Raw genomic sequence first — 20,963 nt, 5'->3', positions numbered from 1 at the left:
TGAATATTTATGTCCCTCTGACTCTAGTTCCTATGGTGATGTGGCAGTGAAAGTGAAAGTATTTTTTTGGGCGGATCTCGCTCTGCTTTTGTTTTATGACCAATATAAAAGTTAATAGGTCTGCGCAACAACAGGCTTCATTTCAGATCTGCTGTCAGTGTGTTCTTGCTGTGTGGATTGTCTAGAAGATTTTGGTAAGAAAGATGTTTATAGAACTTTTAAAAACTTTTGACAGTAATGCATTTCTTGTTGTAAAATCAAATATCGTTAGCCTCATAGCATAATTGGCTAAGTCCTATTTAAAAAAATATGACTTAGGCAATTATGCTATGAGGCTAATGCTATTCAGAATTTCCTATCCTTCAGTGCTTATAATATAAAATCCCTTTTAGATGCTTTTTTTTTTTTTAGCAATCAAATGTTACATTGAAAATGCCTGTTGAATCAATTCGGCTTTACATTATCAGAGTAATTAATTCATTTGCAGTCCTTGATTAAATATTTCAAAATTTCTTTACAGCAGTGAATTCCACGTTGGTGAAGGAAACAACAGCTCCTCTATTCTAGTCTAAGTTCTTCCTGTGTCTCATGCTCTGAAACATAAAGGTAAGATTTAAAAGATAAAAGGGGGTCTGTGTGACGCTTTACAGTTCAGTTTTCAAACCGTACCTATTACAGTTTTTCAAAAATGCTTAAACAGTTTTTGAACTATGGCTCAATTTCTCAAAACTCTACACACAAAACCACAACATGCACACAAGATGCAAAACATCACACATCTATTGCAAAAGCAAATACTTCATCCAAAACTATTTTAATTCTTCTAAAAATGCTATTTTGTGAAGTAACTCTACATACAAACATCAAATGATTAGCCACATACATGCCAAATTATACACGGATGTGAAAAATATAAAATATTTTGCTTGTTCAGTGTGCAGTGGAGTGTACAGGAGTTTGTCACACATACATATATGTGCACAAATACACTATATACAGTATGTATGCACAATTGATGAACTTTACAGTTACTGAACTGAACTGAATCAACACTGAACTGATTTTAGCTGAATAATGACACTGTCACTGGCTTTAGAGCTGCTTTACTTAATTTTTTACTATTGTGAAGCTGCTTGAAACAATCTGTATTGTGTAAAGTGCTACAGAAATAAAGTTGACTTAACTTGTATGCATATTCAGTATATATATATATACTGTATATATATATATATATATATATATATATATATATATATATATATATACTGTATATATATATATATATATATATATATATATATATATATATATATACTGTATTGTATAATTTTGTAAATATATATATGCATACAAGTCAAGTCACCTTTATTTATGTAGCACTTTACACAATACAGATTGTTTTCGCAGCAGCTTCACAATAGTAACAAATTCAAAATCTGCTGTAAAGCAGCTCTATGTTACACATATGCAGTTGTGTTCTTCTTTAGATTCGTTTTCATGAACTTTTAGTAGGCTATGTTACAGTTTTTCTGAATTGCTAAAACACATTCCTTGAAACCATCACACACAAAACCAATTTTTCAAACCACATTCAGAGAACCTCTGACTCTTCTGGCAAAATCAAACAATCGCCTCAGAATAATTTTTATCTTTGCTCAAAATCAAACAATGCTTTCAGATCATACACATCAATATTGTAAACACTACAGATCATTCATTAGACACTATATCAAATGGAGAACACAGAATCCAAAGCATGTAGGCTAGTTATAAAAAAAAAAGTATATTGTAACAAAGTAAACAAATTTTTGCAATTACATAAAAAAGTATAGTAATGACAACTTACAGTAGTAAAGTGAATAAATTGTATACTGTATGAACTGCAAGTATAGTATTGTACTGAATATTCTATTGAATGTCTGTATATTTAGCACTTGCTAAATATTCGCATACTGTGAAAATTAAAGCCCCTTTCACACAGAGATTCCGGAAAATACACGGATAAAGTGACCCGGGATTTGACCTGTGTTCGTTTGATTTTGGTTCATTCCAGTGGTGTAGTCTAGTTTTTTGTAGTGAGTATACTCTAATATAACCCCCCCCACCCCCCCACCCCCCCACCCCCGCCGCCGCCGCCGCCGTCGCCGCATACTCACCCATCCCAGAGCGTCACCCCATAAGCACCACCACACTCACTAATGCATACAGTATGCATCGACATGTAATTGAGAGCATTATGATATCAACATGTCAATTTATTATAAGCAACACAAGACTTTAACAGCCAATGACATTTACAGCTAGGGAGACTGGACTGATTTTCTACTGTTTAGTGTTAATCACCATCTAACTCAGTCAGTTAAGAGCTACCTTTAGCCTTAGATGTTATATGAATACGGTCCCTGAAGCACAGGTTTTATCAGTTGATAATTTTCAACAATTTTTTTTTCAAAACATTATAGGCACAAATACAAATTTACTTTTAGAAATGGTGTTTTTGAAAATGGTCTTTTATTTTGGTGGGTTGTAGACATTTGAGTTTCTGTGTGTTTTAATAAACTATTATTATTATTATTATTAGGCCTGAAGTATACTCTGTGCAATAGTAATATATTTCTGTTATAATTTCTACAAGTTATACAGAACTTATTTTGACAGGTTGTCGTAAAGACATTTCAGTTTCTATGTGTATATGAAACGAATGAATGGCGATAGTTTTATCAAATGAAATGGTGAAATTCTCATCAAGTGATAGCAGCTCTGCGATGAAATGCACATGTGTAGCTTACATCATCTCAATACAGTGAAACGCTGAAAACACCACGAGCGTGAGTCACGCGTGCTTCCGTGTGTGTGTGTGTGTGTAGTGGAGCACACACTGAGCGCTCATTCCCAGAGACGCGTAGAACAATTGCAGTCTCTTTTAGCTTTAATATGCATAGACACTAGTCCATATCGAGATTTTATTCATTGTACAGCAGCTACTTTTGATTTATTCATTCAAAAATAGCCAAATTCCGTGACGTTCTGCTTTATATAGCACGTTCCATTTGTGACTGGATTCCGCGATTCGCAAACACAGACGGGATGAATTTATGAATGAAAGTGTGAAAGTTCTGACACAAAACGAAGTTGATACGTATCCTCACGCTTTTTTTAAGTGGGTATACGCAAATCCTTGGCCTTTTCTAGTGGGTATACGGCGTATACCTGCGTATCACGTAGACTACACCACTGGTTCATTCACACTGCCAGTGATTTTCCGGAATCAGAGAGTGCGTTCACACACAAGCCGTAAAAATCCCGTAAAGACACGTGACATCGACGTGACTTTAATGTCTCAGCAGCGTCTGAAGTTTGCTTATGAGCTGCGATTTCTCTCTCGAGAAACCACGCTTGTGCATTTTTTTCTCTGATTCGATCATAAACTTGCGCATTACGTACCGTTTCACAGCTGGCGAACGATCCCGGCTTCAGCGTCATCACTACGACACGGCATTATTACGGCTTTTGTTCACACAGCGCGCGTTCCGGGACTGAACACGGTAATGTTACTAGGTCCCCAACCCGGCATCGATCCCGGCATTAATCCCGGGTTGTGTTTGCTTTCACACAGAAGGCGCTCTGGCAATTTGCCGGCAATTTCCCGGGTTCAAAGCGCTGTGTGAAAGGGGCTAAAGTGACCCAACTGCAAAAGCCAAAAAGGTAACAGTAAAAAAGTCATGTTAAAAGCATGTTAAAGTACACTCAGAAGAGTTGTGCAACTGTAAAATCACGGTCAGTGAGAGAGATTTTATTCTGCTTCTGCATCATGTCTTCATGTTGGTCCGGCCGGAGGACTTTGTCCACATTCTACAGACAATGTCATCTCTGCAGGCAAAGGGAAAAACCCTAAAGCCACATCCAGCCTTGACAACATTCTCCACACCTTGCTCTTTCTCGTACTCATCCTCTTCCTCATTGTTCACCTCCTCTTATACTCATACTCTTCCTCCTCTCCCTCTTATATTGTTTCCATCCATTGTTGGCATCAACATTCAGTGCAAAATTTTTGTACTTGTATTATGTACAGTTTAGTCTAGTAGCCAGCCCATAGAGCCCCATTGTGAACCCGGAAATGTTGAGTAGACCAAAGTTTTATTGCAGAAATGTGAAGTATGGGTCCCCAGCATACAGAAACTGCTGGATGCTAATTTACATATGTTGAGCAATTTGCATAATTAGCATAATTATCATTATTAGCTTAATCGTTTGACCACATAATTTGCACTGTATGGGCAATTTCTACAATATGTGAGTGGTTTTAGAGGATGCTGATTTCATTTCTGGCACTTTCAGAATTCAAAATGATAATTCTATAACAAATTTGGATAAATTTAGACATTTTATATTGATTTCGGCCAAAATTTTAGGTTATTTTCATGGTAAACACAATAATCTCACATTTCAGAATCACAAGAGCTCTTGCTCTTTGATGTGAATGTTGCTAACCTAAATTTGTTTACATTTCTTGAGGTCCAGTTATGTTTTTGCAACAGCAATAAGCTGTTGCAGCTAGCTGGTGTAGTTGTAATAAGTATGTTGTAAAGCAAGGGAGCATAGTCTAGTTTTAAAATTCACCTTGCAAATATTTTTTTCTTATATCACCTTAATATTTGTAAAAGTCAGTCAAGGGATTTAATATTGACATTTTAATGTTGATATTACTTATGTTTTCACATTAAGATAAAAGGTGGACAGAGTTATAGTGACAGTATTGTTCAATACATTGTGAATTTCTAGTCAGATCCATTTTGTGGGTGAATCTGGTGTTCTAAAATTAGTTACCATTATTTAAAAATTTCGGATTCTTTTTTTTTTTTTAATTCAGACTTCTTGTGGTTTGATAGGGAAAGGATTAAAAACAGTCGATATTCAGTGTTATTGCCGCTTTCTCAAGTTGTTGTGGAGGATTATTTAACCATTCAACTCTAGGTTTAAGTACTTTAAAAACAAAGAGAGATGGTTTGATCAGGTCGAAATGTCGGGAAAGAAGTGTCTGTTTGCTCCATGCAGTGGAAAAGTTGGCAACTTTAAAATATCTGGGTCCAAAGGAATCGCTACTATGTTAATTAAGACCTCGGAGACACAGCCATACATGGGACTTTGTCAAACATTATTGCTTCTGATGGTGCTTCATCAGCTTCTGTGCTATGTCACAAATCTTGCTACAGCTCATATACTACTAGCTCTAGAAACATGAGCAAACGCTCTGACTCATGTCAGAGTCAGCCAGGAAAGCGAATCATTCGTTCTCAACTCTCTGCCTTTGAGTATTCAAAACAGTGCTTGTTCTGTGGTCTTATTTGTGAAGAAAAAGACTCTAAAAATCCTAACAGGTGGAATCCAGTTAAAAAATGTCAGACTTTAGATAGGCCAGGCCTTCCACCCTTGAAAGATGTGATTTTGTCTAAATGTGATGAACGGCTAGCCTAGAAATCTAGATGCACCCTAGTGGCAGCAAAATTTATTTTGCAGCCAGTGTAGTCTAACAACTCTCCGTTGACTTTCGAGCTGGAAAAACCAAACTCTAGAGAGGGCCAATCAAATCATGTATAGAGTCGGTGGGCGGGCTTAACAATGACGGCAGAGTTGTGATGGTTCTGCGTGAATTCCCTGCTACTTGGAAAACAAAGAATGGCGGCTGCTGCTGGCGAACAGCGGTCTTTCCAATCGGCTTTGGCCGTGACTCTGGAGGACTTGGAGTTAAGCTTTTCTTTGAGAAAAGAACAAAGAACAGCACTTTCTTAAAAAAGGAAGATGTGTTTGTAGTTTTGCTGACCAGATACGGTTAAAAGTTTAATCTATCAACTAGCTCCGCTGGTGGGCAAACACTCTGGTTGGTTGTAGCACTATCCTATTGCGTGAAGAGGGAATTTGAAAGACAACCATTTATCCCGCCCCTCGGATTGAGCCGTGCCAATGGTGAGTTGCCAGACCTAACATCTTGATGTAGGTCTGGCTTTCCAGGCTAATGAACGGCAGGATGATTGGGCAGAAGTTGTGAAGCTACGGGTGAATGGCATCATGGACCTACCTGCAGCTGATGCTCAGTATCACTCCAAGTGTTACAATGCTTTCAGGAAGGTACCTATTGACTCTAATGCAACTGCTAGTAAACCAATTGACAGCTGCCTAGCTTCGGTCATAGACCACATGAGTGCAAACAAGTCAGTGACTTGGACTGTCTCCAAATTACATGATGTTTTTGTAGCTAATTCTGGGAGTTTGTGCTGGAAACAAATGCTAGCACACCTGTGTGATTATTATGGTGATGCCGTTATTGTACTGAGAGTTGAAGGATGTCAGACGATTGTTGGCTTTAGGCCATACATTGCTAAATAACTCAAATTAGTAGAACAAACTGGCCTCTTCAATGATGACGATGATGATGTCGACAAGTTTGTCAGAAAAGTGCGGGGAGAGGTCCAGAATATTCCATTGCCTCATGAATACGACCTTGGCAGCTTTAGGCATGAAAGGGTCATTCAATATACAAGTCCAACTCTCCTAAGACTTGTCTCCAGTCTTGTGTCCAGGGTAGAAACGGTGACCAAACCAGCACTCACACTTGCTCAATGCATCAGCATATTCGTAAAAGCTGGAATCACACAATTTTGGGGCTAGCTGTAAAACTTAGGTAGTTCAGAACTGGTCCGGGACCTAAATGAGCATGGTCTTGTTGTAACATATGACGAGGTCCTCTGGGTTCCGGAAATCAGCTGCCAAATACGCCTCAGATGATGCAGATACACAAAAAAAAATTATTCGTTGAATTTAATAAAAAAAATTATCGTAAGTGGTTGCATTCAATTTATTTTACCTACATTTAAAGAAATGCATTAAGTTGAACTAAAATTGATTAAGTTCAATTAATCATTTTTTTCAGTGTAAGTACCTGCGGGTATGGACTGAAGAGGTGCATTGGCCCTATTCACATTTGGGGTGATAACTTTGATCTTGTAGTCTTCACACCCAATGGTTGCCGCACAAGACATGCCATGCCCACTTGGTTTGTGCAAAATCCTGCAGGGATCCTGTTCCCTGGAGTGGCGACTCCAGACGGTGGGATTACGTCACTAAAAGTTCCCCATCTGACAAAGCTCCAAGCTGAGAAATTCTGTCCGGTAGCTAACAGCAGTCTTGCCATTGAACATTATACAGGCCCTAAGAAGCTGACTCCACCCACTCTGAAAGAAGTGTCAAGAACAGCTACTGTCCAAGAGAGCATCCGAGAGAGGGCTTCTAGAGCACAGAGGAGGGATGATGCTTCCATTCTACTCCTCTTCCCCTGGACTGGTCAGCCTACAATGTTGTGCAAGATCGTCACAGTGATGAAGCTGTGTCTAAAATGAAGAATATAAGTGTCTTTGGACCATTGCTCGACTCACCAGGACAGACGAGGACAGTGAAGATGATGAGGCTGCCTTTTGTTAATTAATTGTGAGGCATAGCAGTTTGCCTGAAGGTGGTAGCCAGTGTGTGCTTTGTGTGGTGCGGCCCTCTTGGTTAGCCTTTGGTGTGGCGGGCTGACCCGGGTTGGCCAGACTCAGTTTTAACTCTTGCATCTGGCGGAGTTTTAACTGGGATCTTGCGACTTGCGGACCAACCTGGACAGCTCTTCTACCATTCGGGACTTGCCCTAGCAACTTGTGTGGCCTGTCTTGAATGGCATGTATACAGTGAATATTTGTATATAGTTTGTTGATCACACATGGTGATGGGCTTAGGTGATTTCATCTCATTGGGTGTCTTGAAGAGCTACCCCATTAATATGCATCGTACAGTTGCAGGATCCAAGTTATGTCAAATACCCGCATTGCTTTTCCCTCCAGAAATGCATAACATTCAGCCTAACAAAGATTCATCGTTTATCCAAAAAGCAATTTTGAATCTTCAAAAGTGTCAGGAGGGGATTCAGCCTCACCACACCCTAAACAATGCATCAATATTCACAAGAGCACTCAAGATTCTGAAATGTAAGTTATTTTGTATACCATAAAAATAACCTAAAATTATAACTGAAAGTAATCAGAATTTGCCTAGATAAATCAAAATATGTAATAAAATTAGCTCTTTGAAATCTGAAAATGCCAAAAATGAAATCAGCATCCTCTAAAACCTCTAAAACCACTCACATATGGTAGAAATTGGCCATACAATGTAAAATATCTGCTAAAAATGGACGATTAAGCTAATAATGCTAATTATGCTAATTATGCAAATTGCTCAACATATGCGAATTAGCATCCGGCAGTTTCTGTATGCTGGGGACCCATACTTCACATTTCTGCAAAAAAACTTTGGTGTACTCAACATTTCCCGGTTCACCTAGTTGGCTACTAGACTAGTTGGTTTGGTCACATCATTAGAAATAAGTGTGAACAATTTTTTTTAGAGTCATTGTAAATGATGGTAACTGTGTTGCAGTTGTGTTTAACTTTTGCCTGCCTGTGTTTAGCGTTTTGAAACATAAGTGCATCACAGTGCAAAAAATGTGTTTTAGTGAGTGAGAATGTGTTCAGAGATTTACAAAAAGAGTGCATGAGATTTGCAAACTGTTTTAACTACCTGAACTTGTTTAATGTTTTACAGAAAGAGTGATTTATTTTTGCCATATTGGTTTAGGCTATTCAGAGAATGGGGTTTATTGTTTTAGCAATTCAGAAAAACTGTAAAAGATACAATATATTTGTTTTACATTTTTCGCATCTGTATGTGGTTTGGTGGATATGTGGTTAATCATTTAATGGTTTGTGTGTAGAGATACTATGCAAAACATTTTTTTTTTAGAAGAGTTAAAATTGTTTTGAATGAAGTGTTTGTGTAATGATTGAAGTCCAATAGAGGCAAGTGAGGCGAGAACCCAAACGCAATTTACAAAAAGAACACAATCAAACATAAAACAAAAACATGGCAAGGCATGAAAACTCAAAACTAAAGCAGGATCATGAACATCATGAACATCATGAACATCATGAACATCATGAACATCATGAACATCATGAACATCATGAACATCATGAACATCATGAACATCATGAACATCATGAACATCATGAACATCATGAACATCATGAACATCATGAACATCATGAACAATCAATACTCAAAGACACAGGGCAAACAAGAGGGCTTAAATACACACAATACTAATGACAAGACAAGGGACACCTGTAAACAATTAAAGTGCCCCTATTATGCTATTTTAAAATTTCCTAATGTTGTTTTGGAGTCTCCTACAACAGGTTTACATGCATCAAAGGTAAAAAAAAAAACTGTTTAATTTTCTCATAATATACATTTGCACATCACAACATTTTCAATGATTCTCAAACGACTCGTCAGATGAATCAATCTCTCTAAATCCCTCTTTTCCGCAAGCTACTCTGCTCTGATTGGCCAGACAGCTCAGTTTGTTGTGATTGGTCTACCGCGTAGGGTAGACTGTGTACAGTTGAGACGTGTACAGTTGAGACACCTTAAATAACTTCCGCGCGCAGCATGCACAAGTTGTGATTTTTGCTGTGCACATGCGTATTAGTGTCCTCTTTTATCCTGCAAAATCTGAAGACTGGACGCGTCTCCGATCAGAAGATATCTGCAAAAGTTATTTTTCAAACGTAAGGCTTGCATCGTTTTTTGCGCACTCAACTATGAATAACTTATTATCCTTATGTGACTGTTAAACGTAACTGGTACCATTACAAACGTTATTCTGTGCCCTAAAAGTTGGCATATTTCATGGTATTGAGTCATGCAAGCTCAATGCAAAATCTAGAGAAATGTGCGAAGTGGCCAGCGGGGGATAGTTGAGACACAAGTGTCTCAACCATACCCCCAATAGAGTTATATTACAAAACACGCTGTTTATTTGTTCAGTGTTATGATAACAGGTTAAACGTCATAATTGGCCAGCATAGGACGCAATTAAAAATACAATTTCATATACTTTGTTTCTTACTGTTACTTTGACATTGTGTTGTGATTGGAATGTTTCCATTTGTACCGTTGTGATATATGTTTGTTAAATATCTTGTTCAAATTAATGAATTTAGAAAGGATAAATAAACAGACATGTTGCCCAATTGTTATTTTCTTCATTTGTCTTTATTTATTATATTTGCAATGAACATTTAGTTACATTTCCCTCATTAAAAATGGGTGTCTCAACTGTACCATAGTACTGTCTCAACTGTCCCGTACATAGGTACAGTTGAGACAGAGTTGACACAAAAAGCACCTTATTTTTATTCGCTAATTGTGGAAAATATAGACTACTTATGGGTATTATTGATTGATAATATATTAGTCTACAAGCTAATGTAATGTCATGTGGCATTTCATGTGAAAATTCAATTATTTTCAGTGTGTATTTTTGTGTGAAAAATCAAAACTCAAAAAGTGTCTCAACTGTACACAGTCTACCCTACAGCGCGCGCGTTGAAAAACAAAATGGCCATTGCCACAACGACAGCTTCCTACACACCGTAAACTAAACACAGTACCGAATAATGACGTTGATTTTACCATATCAATGCGAGCGCGAGTGTGATGATGAAACACTGGAAGAACTAGTTATTGAACCCGAACCTCCATCGCAAGGACGAATCGAGCAGGACGTTTTTCAGTGATACACTACTCAGTTTGAGGTACTTTATGAGATGTTGCAACCTACTTATTTTTTTAAAGAGTATTTTTCAAATTTATTGCTGTGAACATGTGGAAACTGTATCAATAACAGTGCATACATTAACCGAGCTCTAGCGTGAATGACTGATGTGAATGACTGATGTAACATAAACGTTGGTAAAACAAATCTTGCTCCATGCTTAATCTTTCCTCTAAGTAGTGAGAACGACAGACGATCTGCATTAATAGACACCGTTTTAGGTAGGCTAATAGTGGCCCACAACTGATTAGCAGAAGTATTTCAGTAAGACAGTAATAGTTAACCAGGAGACAGTCAATAAAGGGAACACAGCAAAAGTTTAGGATTATACTGCTGTGATATCATGGTAAAGATTAATTCACATGTTCGTCCTTGGGCAGTAAAAAAAAAAAAAAAACTGGCTTTACCTTCACATTGTAGAGCACATCATCTTCTCGACATGATCCTATCCAGCATCCACAGGTTCAAGTTTCCCTGGTGTCTGCGTGTGCAATAAGTGGGCGCGTAATATGCTAATGTTTCATCTTGTCACAACAAAACGGCTTATGACTCGTTTGAAAAACGATTAATTTAATTGACTCAGAGTCGACTCTTACTTTTGAAAGACAATAAATGTAGGCTATAGGCCTATACGGTGAACTTTCATATTTAAAACTTTGCAGGATTTTCATTCACTTAGAGCTACACTACATGAAAGGTAATTTTCAAAAATCCATAATAGGGGCCTTTTAACAATAAACCAATTACAATGACACAACAGACAAGGGAACACATGGCAGGATCACAAGTCTAAAACCAGGGGATCACATGACAGACAAAAGACAGGAACAAGAAACAAACACCCAAAACGTGACAGTTTGCTTTTGCAAGAGATGTGACGTTTTCCATGTTGTGTGCGTGTTTTGAGTTTTTGTGTGTAGTTTTGAGAAATGGAGCCATTTCAGAAATTGTGTGTAAGCAATTTTTAAAAACTGTAAAAGACTGTTTAGTTGATGGCCCATTTGACCTCCCATCAGTATGGGAATTTCCCCCATTTTCACAGACACATCTTAAGCCTAGTCCCAGACTAAAATGTATGTTTGCGACTTTGCGCTGTTTTAACTGAAATCAACCTGCGCTGACATATCGCAAAATATCTCAATGCCATTGTTTTGTCTCAATATGCACACCAGTAATGTGTTAAAGCTACTTAAATGTTACAATTAAAGGATTAGTTCACTTTCAAAAAAATTTTGCTGATAATTTACTCACCCTGATGTCATCCAAGATATGTCTTTCTTTCTTCAGTCGAAAAGAAATTAAGGTTTTTGAGGAAAACATTCCAGGATTTTTCTACACAGAATGGAAAAATTCAATGGCAACCAACTATACCAATGTTCAAAGAAGGTTCAAATGTCCGTCTCAATGCCGCTTTAAAGGCTCGACATGATTCCAGTCGAGAAATAAGGGTCTTATCTAGCGAAACGATCGGTCGTTTTCTATATAGCCTATATGTATGTATGTATGTATATAATACTTAATACTTAATATATAATACTTTTTAACCACAAATGCTCGTCATGTACCATCTCTGAGATGTGCCACGCATTGCGTCATCACGTTGGAAAGGTCACACGTCACGTCATCTATCTAGCTAAGTTATTTGTCTGTATACTCTGGTTCAAAAAGGTAGGGAAGGGCGAAAAATTTCATCTCATTTTCTCCTCCAACTTCAAAATCGTCCGACATCTTTATTTTAATTTATTATTATTCTAAAAAAAAAACATTTGTGACCTTTCCAACGTGATGACGTAATACGTGGCGCATCTCAGAGATGGTACAAGACGGGCATATATAGGCTACACATTTATTTATTTTTTAAATGACCGATCGTTCCGCTAGATAAGACCCTTATTTCTCGACTGGGATCATGTCAAGCCTTTGAAGCTGCATTGAGACGGACATTTGAACCTTCTTTGAACATTGGTATATATGGTTGGTTGCCATTGAAGTGCATTCTGTGTAGAAAAATCCTGGAATGTTTTCCTAAAAAAACTTAATTTATTTTCGACTGAAGAAAGAAAGGCATGGATATCTTGGATGACATCGGGGTAAATTATAAAAAAATGTTTTGAAAGTGAACTAATCATTTAAACCAGTGTTCTTTAACCCTGCTCCTGAAGGACCCCCAACCCTGCACTTTTTCTTTGTCTCCCTAATCAAACACACCTGATTCAACTCATCAGCTCATTAACCCATGTAATAATGAGCTGATGAATTGAATCAGGTGTGTTTGATTAGAGAGACAAAGAAAACATGCAGTTTTGGGGGTCCTTCAGGAGCAGGGTTGAAGAACACTGCTTTAAACTGAAGCCTAATCCTGGCTTATTCTAAGCCCTGTCTGGAAAACTGGGCCTTTAAGTTTCAGGATTTTACGTTTCAGCTAAAATGGGCCAACAAATAGAAAGGGACTTCTGACGTTTTAAACTGTTGTTTTAAGCAACATCTTTTCAACAGTTTATTTTTATAACACTGTGGAACTTTTTTAGATGGCTACATTTGAAGATTATTGTATAATAACTCAGGAGGACCTGGAGGATATTAAAGATTCCATATCTACTCAGGATCTCCCATCAGCGATAAACACAATCAAAGAATACCTCAAACAGCAAGATCTTGTAGAACTTAACATTGGTGTGACGGGAGAGTCAGGTTCTGGAAAGTCCACGTTTGTCAATGCATTCAGGGGTTTAGGGGATGAAGATGAAGGCTCTGCTGAAACTGGCCCAGTAGAAACCACTATGGAGCCTGAAGTTTACCTTCACCCTAAATACAAAAATGTGAAAGTGTGGGATCTTCCTGGCATTGGAACACCAAACTTCAAAGCCGACGAGTATCTTAAACTGGTTCAGTTTGAACACTATGACTTTTTCATCATCATTGCTTCGGATCGGTTCAGAGAATGCCACACTCAGCTGGCCAAAGAGATCAAGAACATGGGGAAAAAGTTTTATTTTGTTCGTTCCAAGATTGACTTTTGCATTACTGCTGAGAAGAGGAAGAAGAACTTTGACCAGAAAAAGACGCTGGATAACATCCGAAAGGATTGTGAACATGGTTAGTTTATTCAGTTCACATGTTTTGAGCAACAAAGAGATTTAGATGTTATTTTTACGATTAATGTATTAAACCAATATGTTTTTCTCATGTAAAAACGATGATAATTTTAATTACTCTGATAATAATTTATTAGCCTATATTATTTATTAATTTATGATTATAAAATATCTAATAATCCTGTATTTTTTTTATATTTCATGATGCCCTTTCCTGTTTGTGTCTAGGTCTGAGAAAGATCGGTATAGAGGATCCTGTCGTGTTCCTGATCTCTGGTTGGGAGCTCGGCAAGTATGATTTAAATCAGCTGCAGCAGAGAATGGAGAAAGAGCTTCCACAGCATAAGAGACGTGTGCTGATGTTGGCTTTACCGAATATTACACTGGAGATTAATGAGAAAAAGAAGAAAGCTCTGGAGGAAAACATTGGAAAAGTTGCTTTCCTGTCTGCTTGTATAGCTGTTATTCCTCTTCCTGGTCTTTCGATCACTGCAGATATAGCCATCATAGCAGATGAGCTGAGAAAGTACTACAGTGTGTTTGGTCTGGATGATCCATCCCTTCAGAAGCTTTGTGAAAGATCTGGGAAAACCGTAGAGGAATTGAAGAGTCTGATGAAGTCTCCTCTGCATCAAGGGATAAACACAAATTCAATATTAACCTTGCTGGGTGCTGCGTCTCTTCTTATATCAGAAGATACTGTTGAGTTACTTGTGAGCTTTATTCCTATTATTGGCAGTTTGGTGGCAGGAGGAATGTCTTATCTGACTGTCTCACGAATGCTGAAGAGAGCTCTGAATGACATCGCTGATGATGCCAGGAACGTGCTGATGGCTTCACTGGAGACTGAAGTGTAAAAGACAAGAATATTCAACAGCGTTTAGAACTAATTGCTATTGGGGTATTTATAGACAAAAACATTTATGACATTTAATGCAAAATATCAAATAGACATTTATGATGTAGATTTCACGTTTACATGTATTTAATTATCTGTTTCTTTTATCAAAAGCATTTAAAATACAAACATGTGATTAAATGTATAAGATTTTTACCTTTGGAGAAATAACTTTTGTTTGCAAATATATATTTGCTCAAAATTTGCATTTCTTTACATCATTTTGTGTCTTTCCTACTTGATAGATTGCTTTTGGCCCTCTCTTCTTTCCAATTTACTTTCCATAATAACAGCATCAAAGCCTCAGCTGCCACTGCTACTCGTGACTACATTACATTAAAAACATTTAGCACTTTGTGATAAGTTGCCGTTTGTGTGTTGGCTCATCAACGCACTCCCCCAAACCTGGTGAAAGATACAAAGATCAATCATCCAGATTCAGTCATCCAGTTTCTCTGTTGTTCTCTGTGGGTTGTTTCCCGAACATAATGTGTTGAATAAATAGCATCTGGGTTCAAACTTAAAAGTAATAACTTATGAAGCGCAATTACATCCCAATATTTTGAAACAGGGTAAAAGTGCAATGGGCCAGATAAAGCTGAAGTGTCAAATACCAGCTGTTTCAACAATCAGCTATTTAAACTGTTGCCACAGTAACAACTGCAATAAATCAACTGATATTGCAGTTTGTTCAAGTGGGCAGGGCAAATCCGTTTAAAAAACTTAAAATTAATGCAAAAAGTAAGGTTTTATTCACAGTATATCTTGATGATCACAAAATAAAAGATCCATATGATCTTCCTCGCAGTTCAAATGGGAGTTTCAGCTGAAACGTCTGGGTTTCCCTTACATTGCTCTGTAATCACATTATTTTATTTTGCCCTTTTCATTATTTTGTTTGTTGCTGATGAGTCCAAAATAAAGATTTGCATGTGTGTTTTTGGATGTAAATGTCAAACATTCTTAAAGTCTCTTTGACTCATTACCACTGTGAAAACATTTAGCCTTTTGAGATTACCTTCAAACCTGTGTGTGTACAATCGCTCTCGGGCTCTTTTGAGGCAGTGCCTGAGTTTGACTAAAGTCCTGACAATTTATTCTCATTGTACTGCTTTTCATAAATGTTACAGAACAGGTCTGAATACTCTTATCATACTCCAATCAGCCAAATAATAACTTTAAATAAAGTTATTTTATTTTAAACTAAATGTTTATTTATTTGTAATTATTTATCAAGGATTAAGGAGTTTTTTTCTGATTGTTCTTGTGTGTTATATGCCACATGAACTTATATTTGCAAGTACTTTCATCACAATTCATTAATTGTTCCTCTTCAGGAAACAAAAGAAGGTCAATGCAGCTCTGAATAAACATACCATGCTATTTTAAGCCTCAGTGAATGCAGATATCCACCCAGTGTCCAAAACAGGGAAGTTAAAAAATAAGGTTAAATTAAATAAAAAAGATTACAAAACTAACTTTTAGCATTTCATCCACTTTCTTTGTCCTTTATATTAAATGTTTACTCATTTGTAATTATTTATTAAGGGCTAAGGAGTTTTGGTGATTGTTCTTATGCCATGTGATTTCATGAGTATTTGCTTGTATTTTACATCAAGTGGGGTTCAACCAAACATTTCCATAGATCCCGAAACACACAATATTAACAGTGGTTAATTTTTCATTGGGTGGTTCTGTTGTATTTATAATCAATAAAATAAATTATATTATTTTCAGTGCCATCATATTTATTGAATGGACTTGACAGATACTTGATTTGAAATGATCACATTTCACTGTTCTGTGTGACTTTTTGTGCCATATATTCAACTCTTATATTGTAAGAGTAGCCTTTCTGTCTGTTTTTTTTTTTTTTTTTTTGTGGCTAGTTTCTGTTCCCGGTCTTCAATTTTTCTGTAGATTTGTAGACATTGAGCCATTGTAAAACAACATATATAAATCTACATGAATTATCATGCCACTGCAATCACAACCAAAATCCTCTCACTATTTAGACGTCATTTAAATGGGTCTGTGTGTTAATGTGCATATTTCAACACATGAACTCCAGATAAATATTTATGACCCTCTAGTTCCTATGGTGATGTGGCAGTGAAAGTGAAAGTATTTTTTTGGGCGGATCTCGCTCTGCTTTTGTTTTATAACCAGTATAAAAGTTAATAGGTCTGCCCAACAACAGGCTTCATTTCAGATCTGCTGTCAGTGTGTTCTTGCTGTGTGGATTGATTAGAAGATTTTGGTAAGAAAGATGTTTATAGAACTTTTAAAAACTTTTGACAGCAATGTATTTCTGATTGTAAAAGCAAATGTTCAGAATTGTTGTGCTATCCTCATGCACATTTAGTGTGATCCAGCGAAATAAAAAAATGTATCTAGTATAAATTTATTTAAAGTCTCCTTTAAATGGATAATCCATAATCCAAAATAATCCATGATTATGTCAAATCCATTTTAGAAGCTTTTTTAGTGATCAAATGTTACATTGAAAATCCCTGTTGAATCAATAAGGCTTTATATTATCAGAGTAATTCATGTATTCATTTGCAGTCCTTGATTAAATATTTCAAACTTTTCTTTACAACAGTGAATTTCACGTTGGTGAAGGAAACAACAGCTCCTCTATTCTAGTCTAAGTTCTTCCTGTGTCTCGTGCTCTGAAACATAAAGGTGAGATTTAAAAGATAAAAGGGGTCTGTATAACGCTTTACAGTTCAGTTTTCAAACCGTACAGTTCTTAAACACAATTTTTGAAACTATGGCTCCATTTCTCAAAACTCTACACACGAAACCACAACATGCACACAAGATGCAAAACATCACACATCTCTTGCAAAAGCAAATACTTCATCCAAAACTATTTTAAGTCTTTTAAAAATGCTATTTTGTGAAGTAGCTCTACGCATAAACATCAAATGATTAGCCACACACGCCTAACCACACACGGATGTGAAAAATGTAAAATGTTTTGCTTGTTCAGTGTGCAGTGGAGTGTACAGGAGTTTGTCACACGTGCATATGTGCACAAATACACTATATATGAATGCACAGTTGATTAACTTAACAGTTATTGAAATTAAATGAATCAACACTGAACTGATTTGAGCTGAATAATGACACTGCTTGTTAGACCTGCTTTACAGCAGAATTAGCCTAGATTTGTTTCTATTGTAAAGCTGCTTTGAAACAATCTGTATTGTGTTACAGTGCTACAGAAATAAAGGTGACTTGACATGCATATTCAGTATATATTACAAAATAAACCGAAATGCAAGGGTCAAAAATATATTTGTTTCTCAAAACATTGAGTTTGATTTCTAAGTGATCAATTTATGTATAAGTGTTTTCACATGATCATTGGTTGTAGGTATTCAGGAAATGAGTGTGACATTTTGCAGTGTTTCCCAAATGAAACAAAAGAGCTGTTAGTTTTGAGTCATGAGTCTAATGTGGCTTAACTGCGAAACAGAGTTTTGCAAAAAGTTTGTTTTACAATATCAAACTGAGTTTAAAGCATGTGATGTGCTTGTATTTTTGCTGACTTGGTCTGAAGATTAAGTATAAGAGTGATGGTTTCGTGGTACGGTGGCCGCGAGAGCTCAATGTGCTGCAACTGAAGAAAACGCATGCAAATAGAAAAAAACACCCGCAAATTAAGAAAACATCTTCATCAGTTTTACAACACACAGTGTGCTCCAAATACTCACAACACAACCAAATACAGAAACGCGCTGCAAAAGTTCACAACACAACCAAATACAGAAACACGCTGCAAATAACACAGACCACAATGGAAATGTTTCCAGGGGAACCAAATAAGTGACGAACCTGGCTGGGATGTGCTTATTAACCGTGAGCATCCCTATGCCCTACTCTCTTCAAAGGGCAGACGGCAGAGCCCTTGAATTGGGACTTTGGAGTGAGCAGGGCACTAGTGTGCCATTATGGCCCTATCCCAAATGGCACTCTAAGCACTCGTGGTCTTCCTACTAGTCCGCACTTTCATGACGTAATGCCGCTTTGACTGTCGGGAAGAAGTCTGCTGCAGAGCCTGCATCAGTGCGTATCGAGGGTGTATATCGACATCATAATTTCCTCATTATTTTCACCTGGGATGTTCCCATAACGCAGCACGGTGTCCATCAGCTGAATAGCTGTTCTTATGACAGAAATATAATGCTGTTAACATAACGGTTGCAAATAAATATATATATTTTTTTTTTTTACAAAAAAGTTTTTCAAATATGCGTTATATATATATACAAGTGTCTCAACTTTAAAATTTTAGACTCTACATTACCTAACATTTCTTATGAATCTTTTCTTTATGAAAATTTAAACATAACATGAAAAAATGTGTACAGTGTAACTGACATATAGATTTTCCCTCATGTTCTTTTTCTCTATCTTTATTTAAGTTTTCAGCTCATTGTTCTTTTTTCATTTGTATTCTGATGACATTGAACATTATGCATAATGCATTAATGCATTTTGTATATTGCATACAAGTTGTATGTCATAAAAATTTAATCTCTGCACGTTTTGCAACAACAAAAAAGTTAAAATAAATAAAATAAAGTTTTGGGCCTCAAATTCCACTTTTAGTTTCTAAACAACTTTAAAAAACTGTATTTAAAAAAATAAAATAAATTTGCATTTAAGATCTGTCTTGTGATGTTGTAAAGTGATCCACTGGAGGCAAGTGTAAATGAGAACCCAAGTGCAGTTTATTATAAACAAAACCAAACATGAAACAAAAACATGGCATGGCATGAAAACGTACTCGGTTACTAACGAAACCTCGGTTCTCTCTAGAAGAGGGAATGAGTATTGCGTGAGTTGCTTACGCTACGGGTAAAGTCATATTTTCTCGAGATATTGAAGCCAAAAATTATCCTTAATTTTGTATTTATTGTCAACACGGACCTAGAACGGGCTAACTAGCGCGCTCATTGGCTGCTCTGCGGCAACTGCAGCAGCCTACCACTGAGCCCTGCGTGACGTCACGCCCAATGAATGGGCATGGCTTAGCGTATAAAAGGACAGGCTCGGGAGCTGCTTACCTGGTTTTCATCGACTGAAGCGAGACCAGCTCGAGGCACGAGCATGGCAGGTTACGCAATACTCGTTCCCTCTTCTAGAGAGAACCGAGGTTACGTTGGTAACTGAGTACGTTCTCTTACGAGAGGTTCTCTCGTATTGCGTAAGTTGCTTACGCTACGGGAACCCCTTGTCAACGCGGTGCGCGCCAAGCATCAACCACATATAGTCCTAGGGGCACACCCGGGGGACACAGATTAGTGGGAATAAGACGGCCAACATGAGTGGGCCAGTACATGTACATAAGCACACAGTATCATGTGGCAGGGAATACAGAGCGGCACAGCCGGTCCATACTGAAATGGGAATATCTACCCTTATAGTACAGCTCAACCAGTGGAGCTAGGATAAATGTGAGAGTAGCCTGCGCGCGAACGAATCTGAGCAGAACATACTCGTAACTTAGACTGACAAAAGTCTAGCCTGCAGGGCAGGAACTTCTAGGTTATAAAACCTAACAAATGTAGAGGGGGAGGCCCAGCCTGCCGCTATACAAATGTCGTGAATAGAAATCCCGCTGGACCAAGCCCACGAAGAGGCCATGCCTCTGGTGGAATGAGCCCTGACGCCCAAGGGTATCATAAGCGAAAGGTATTTCAGATCCACGGTCTGTAAGGTTCAAAGGGATGTGCTTTCATGGCCTCCTGGACCATAGAAAGATCCCAAATAGGAATCGACGGGGGTCACGGGGGATTCATCCTCCTGGCTCCTCTAAGGAAGCGGATGACAAACTCATTCCATCCTATTGACTGGCCGCCCGTCGACTCTGCGAACGCCGCAATGGCCACAACGTATACTTTGAGCGTGGAAGGGGTCCTGCCCTTATCCAGAAGCTCTTGAAGGAAACAAAGCACCCCAGAGACCCCACAGGTTTGTGGGTCTAGGTTTTTTGTCGGCGCACCAGGTAGTAAACAGACCTTTTTAGACGCGTAGAGCCTTCTCGTAGAAGGAGCTCTAGACTGTGTGATCGTGTTCACAACCCCTTCTGGCAGGACAACGGGTATCCGTTGATTATCCGTGCATTCAGAGACCAGCGCTCTGGATGAGGATGCCAAATCAAGCGGCGGCCATCTTGTCTGGAGACACTGGCTCGGCGGCAGACGTGGCGTGAAGAGGCTCAGGCTTGGCAGGCATGACGTGA

At 37.8% G+C, this 20,963-nt stretch overlaps 2 protein-coding genes across 4 annotated transcripts in view; both read left to right on the top strand.

Annotated features, from left to right (window-relative positions):
* The first annotated feature begins 45 nt into the window (after positions 1–45).
* LOC311093126 (interferon-inducible GTPase 5-like) lies at positions 46–16,434 on the top strand. 2 transcript variants are annotated; one of them, XM_084130268.1, is made up of 4 exons: positions 46–194; positions 521–606; positions 13,240–13,807; positions 14,035–16,434. In XM_084130268.1, the coding sequence occupies exons 3-4, from the start codon at positions 13,240–13,242 to the stop codon at positions 14,661–14,663; spliced, it is 1,197 nt and encodes a 398-aa protein (XP_083986394.1). In that variant the 5' UTR covers positions 46–194; positions 521–606; the 3' UTR covers positions 14,664–16,434. The 2 variants fall into 2 exon arrangements, with proteins under 2 accessions (XP_083986394.1, XP_083986395.1); XM_084130269.1 differs by having other exon boundaries at positions 58–194; positions 524–606.
* A 334-nt stretch (positions 16,435–16,768) lies between these two features.
* The window catches only part of LOC311093128 (interferon-inducible GTPase 5-like), a 31,553-nt gene continuing 27,358 nt past the window's right edge, over positions 16,769–20,963 (top strand). The window contains exons 1-2 of one of the 2 annotated variants that reach the window (XM_084130274.1): positions 16,769–16,964; positions 17,310–17,392. The gene's annotated coding sequence lies outside the window, so the exon portion shown is untranslated. The remainder of the gene's footprint in view (positions 16,965–17,309; positions 17,393–20,963) is intronic. The other variant, XM_084130273.1, reaches the window with a different exon arrangement.

The sequence above is a fragment of the Abramis brama genome (assembly GCF_963993115.1).
Source record: "Abramis brama genome assembly, chromosome: 12".
NCBI classification, from domain to species: domain Eukaryota; kingdom Metazoa; phylum Chordata; class Actinopteri; order Cypriniformes; family Leuciscidae; genus Abramis; species Abramis brama.
Note: the sequence above shows the minus strand (reverse complement) of the source record. Positions and strands in the feature narration are given on the sequence as shown.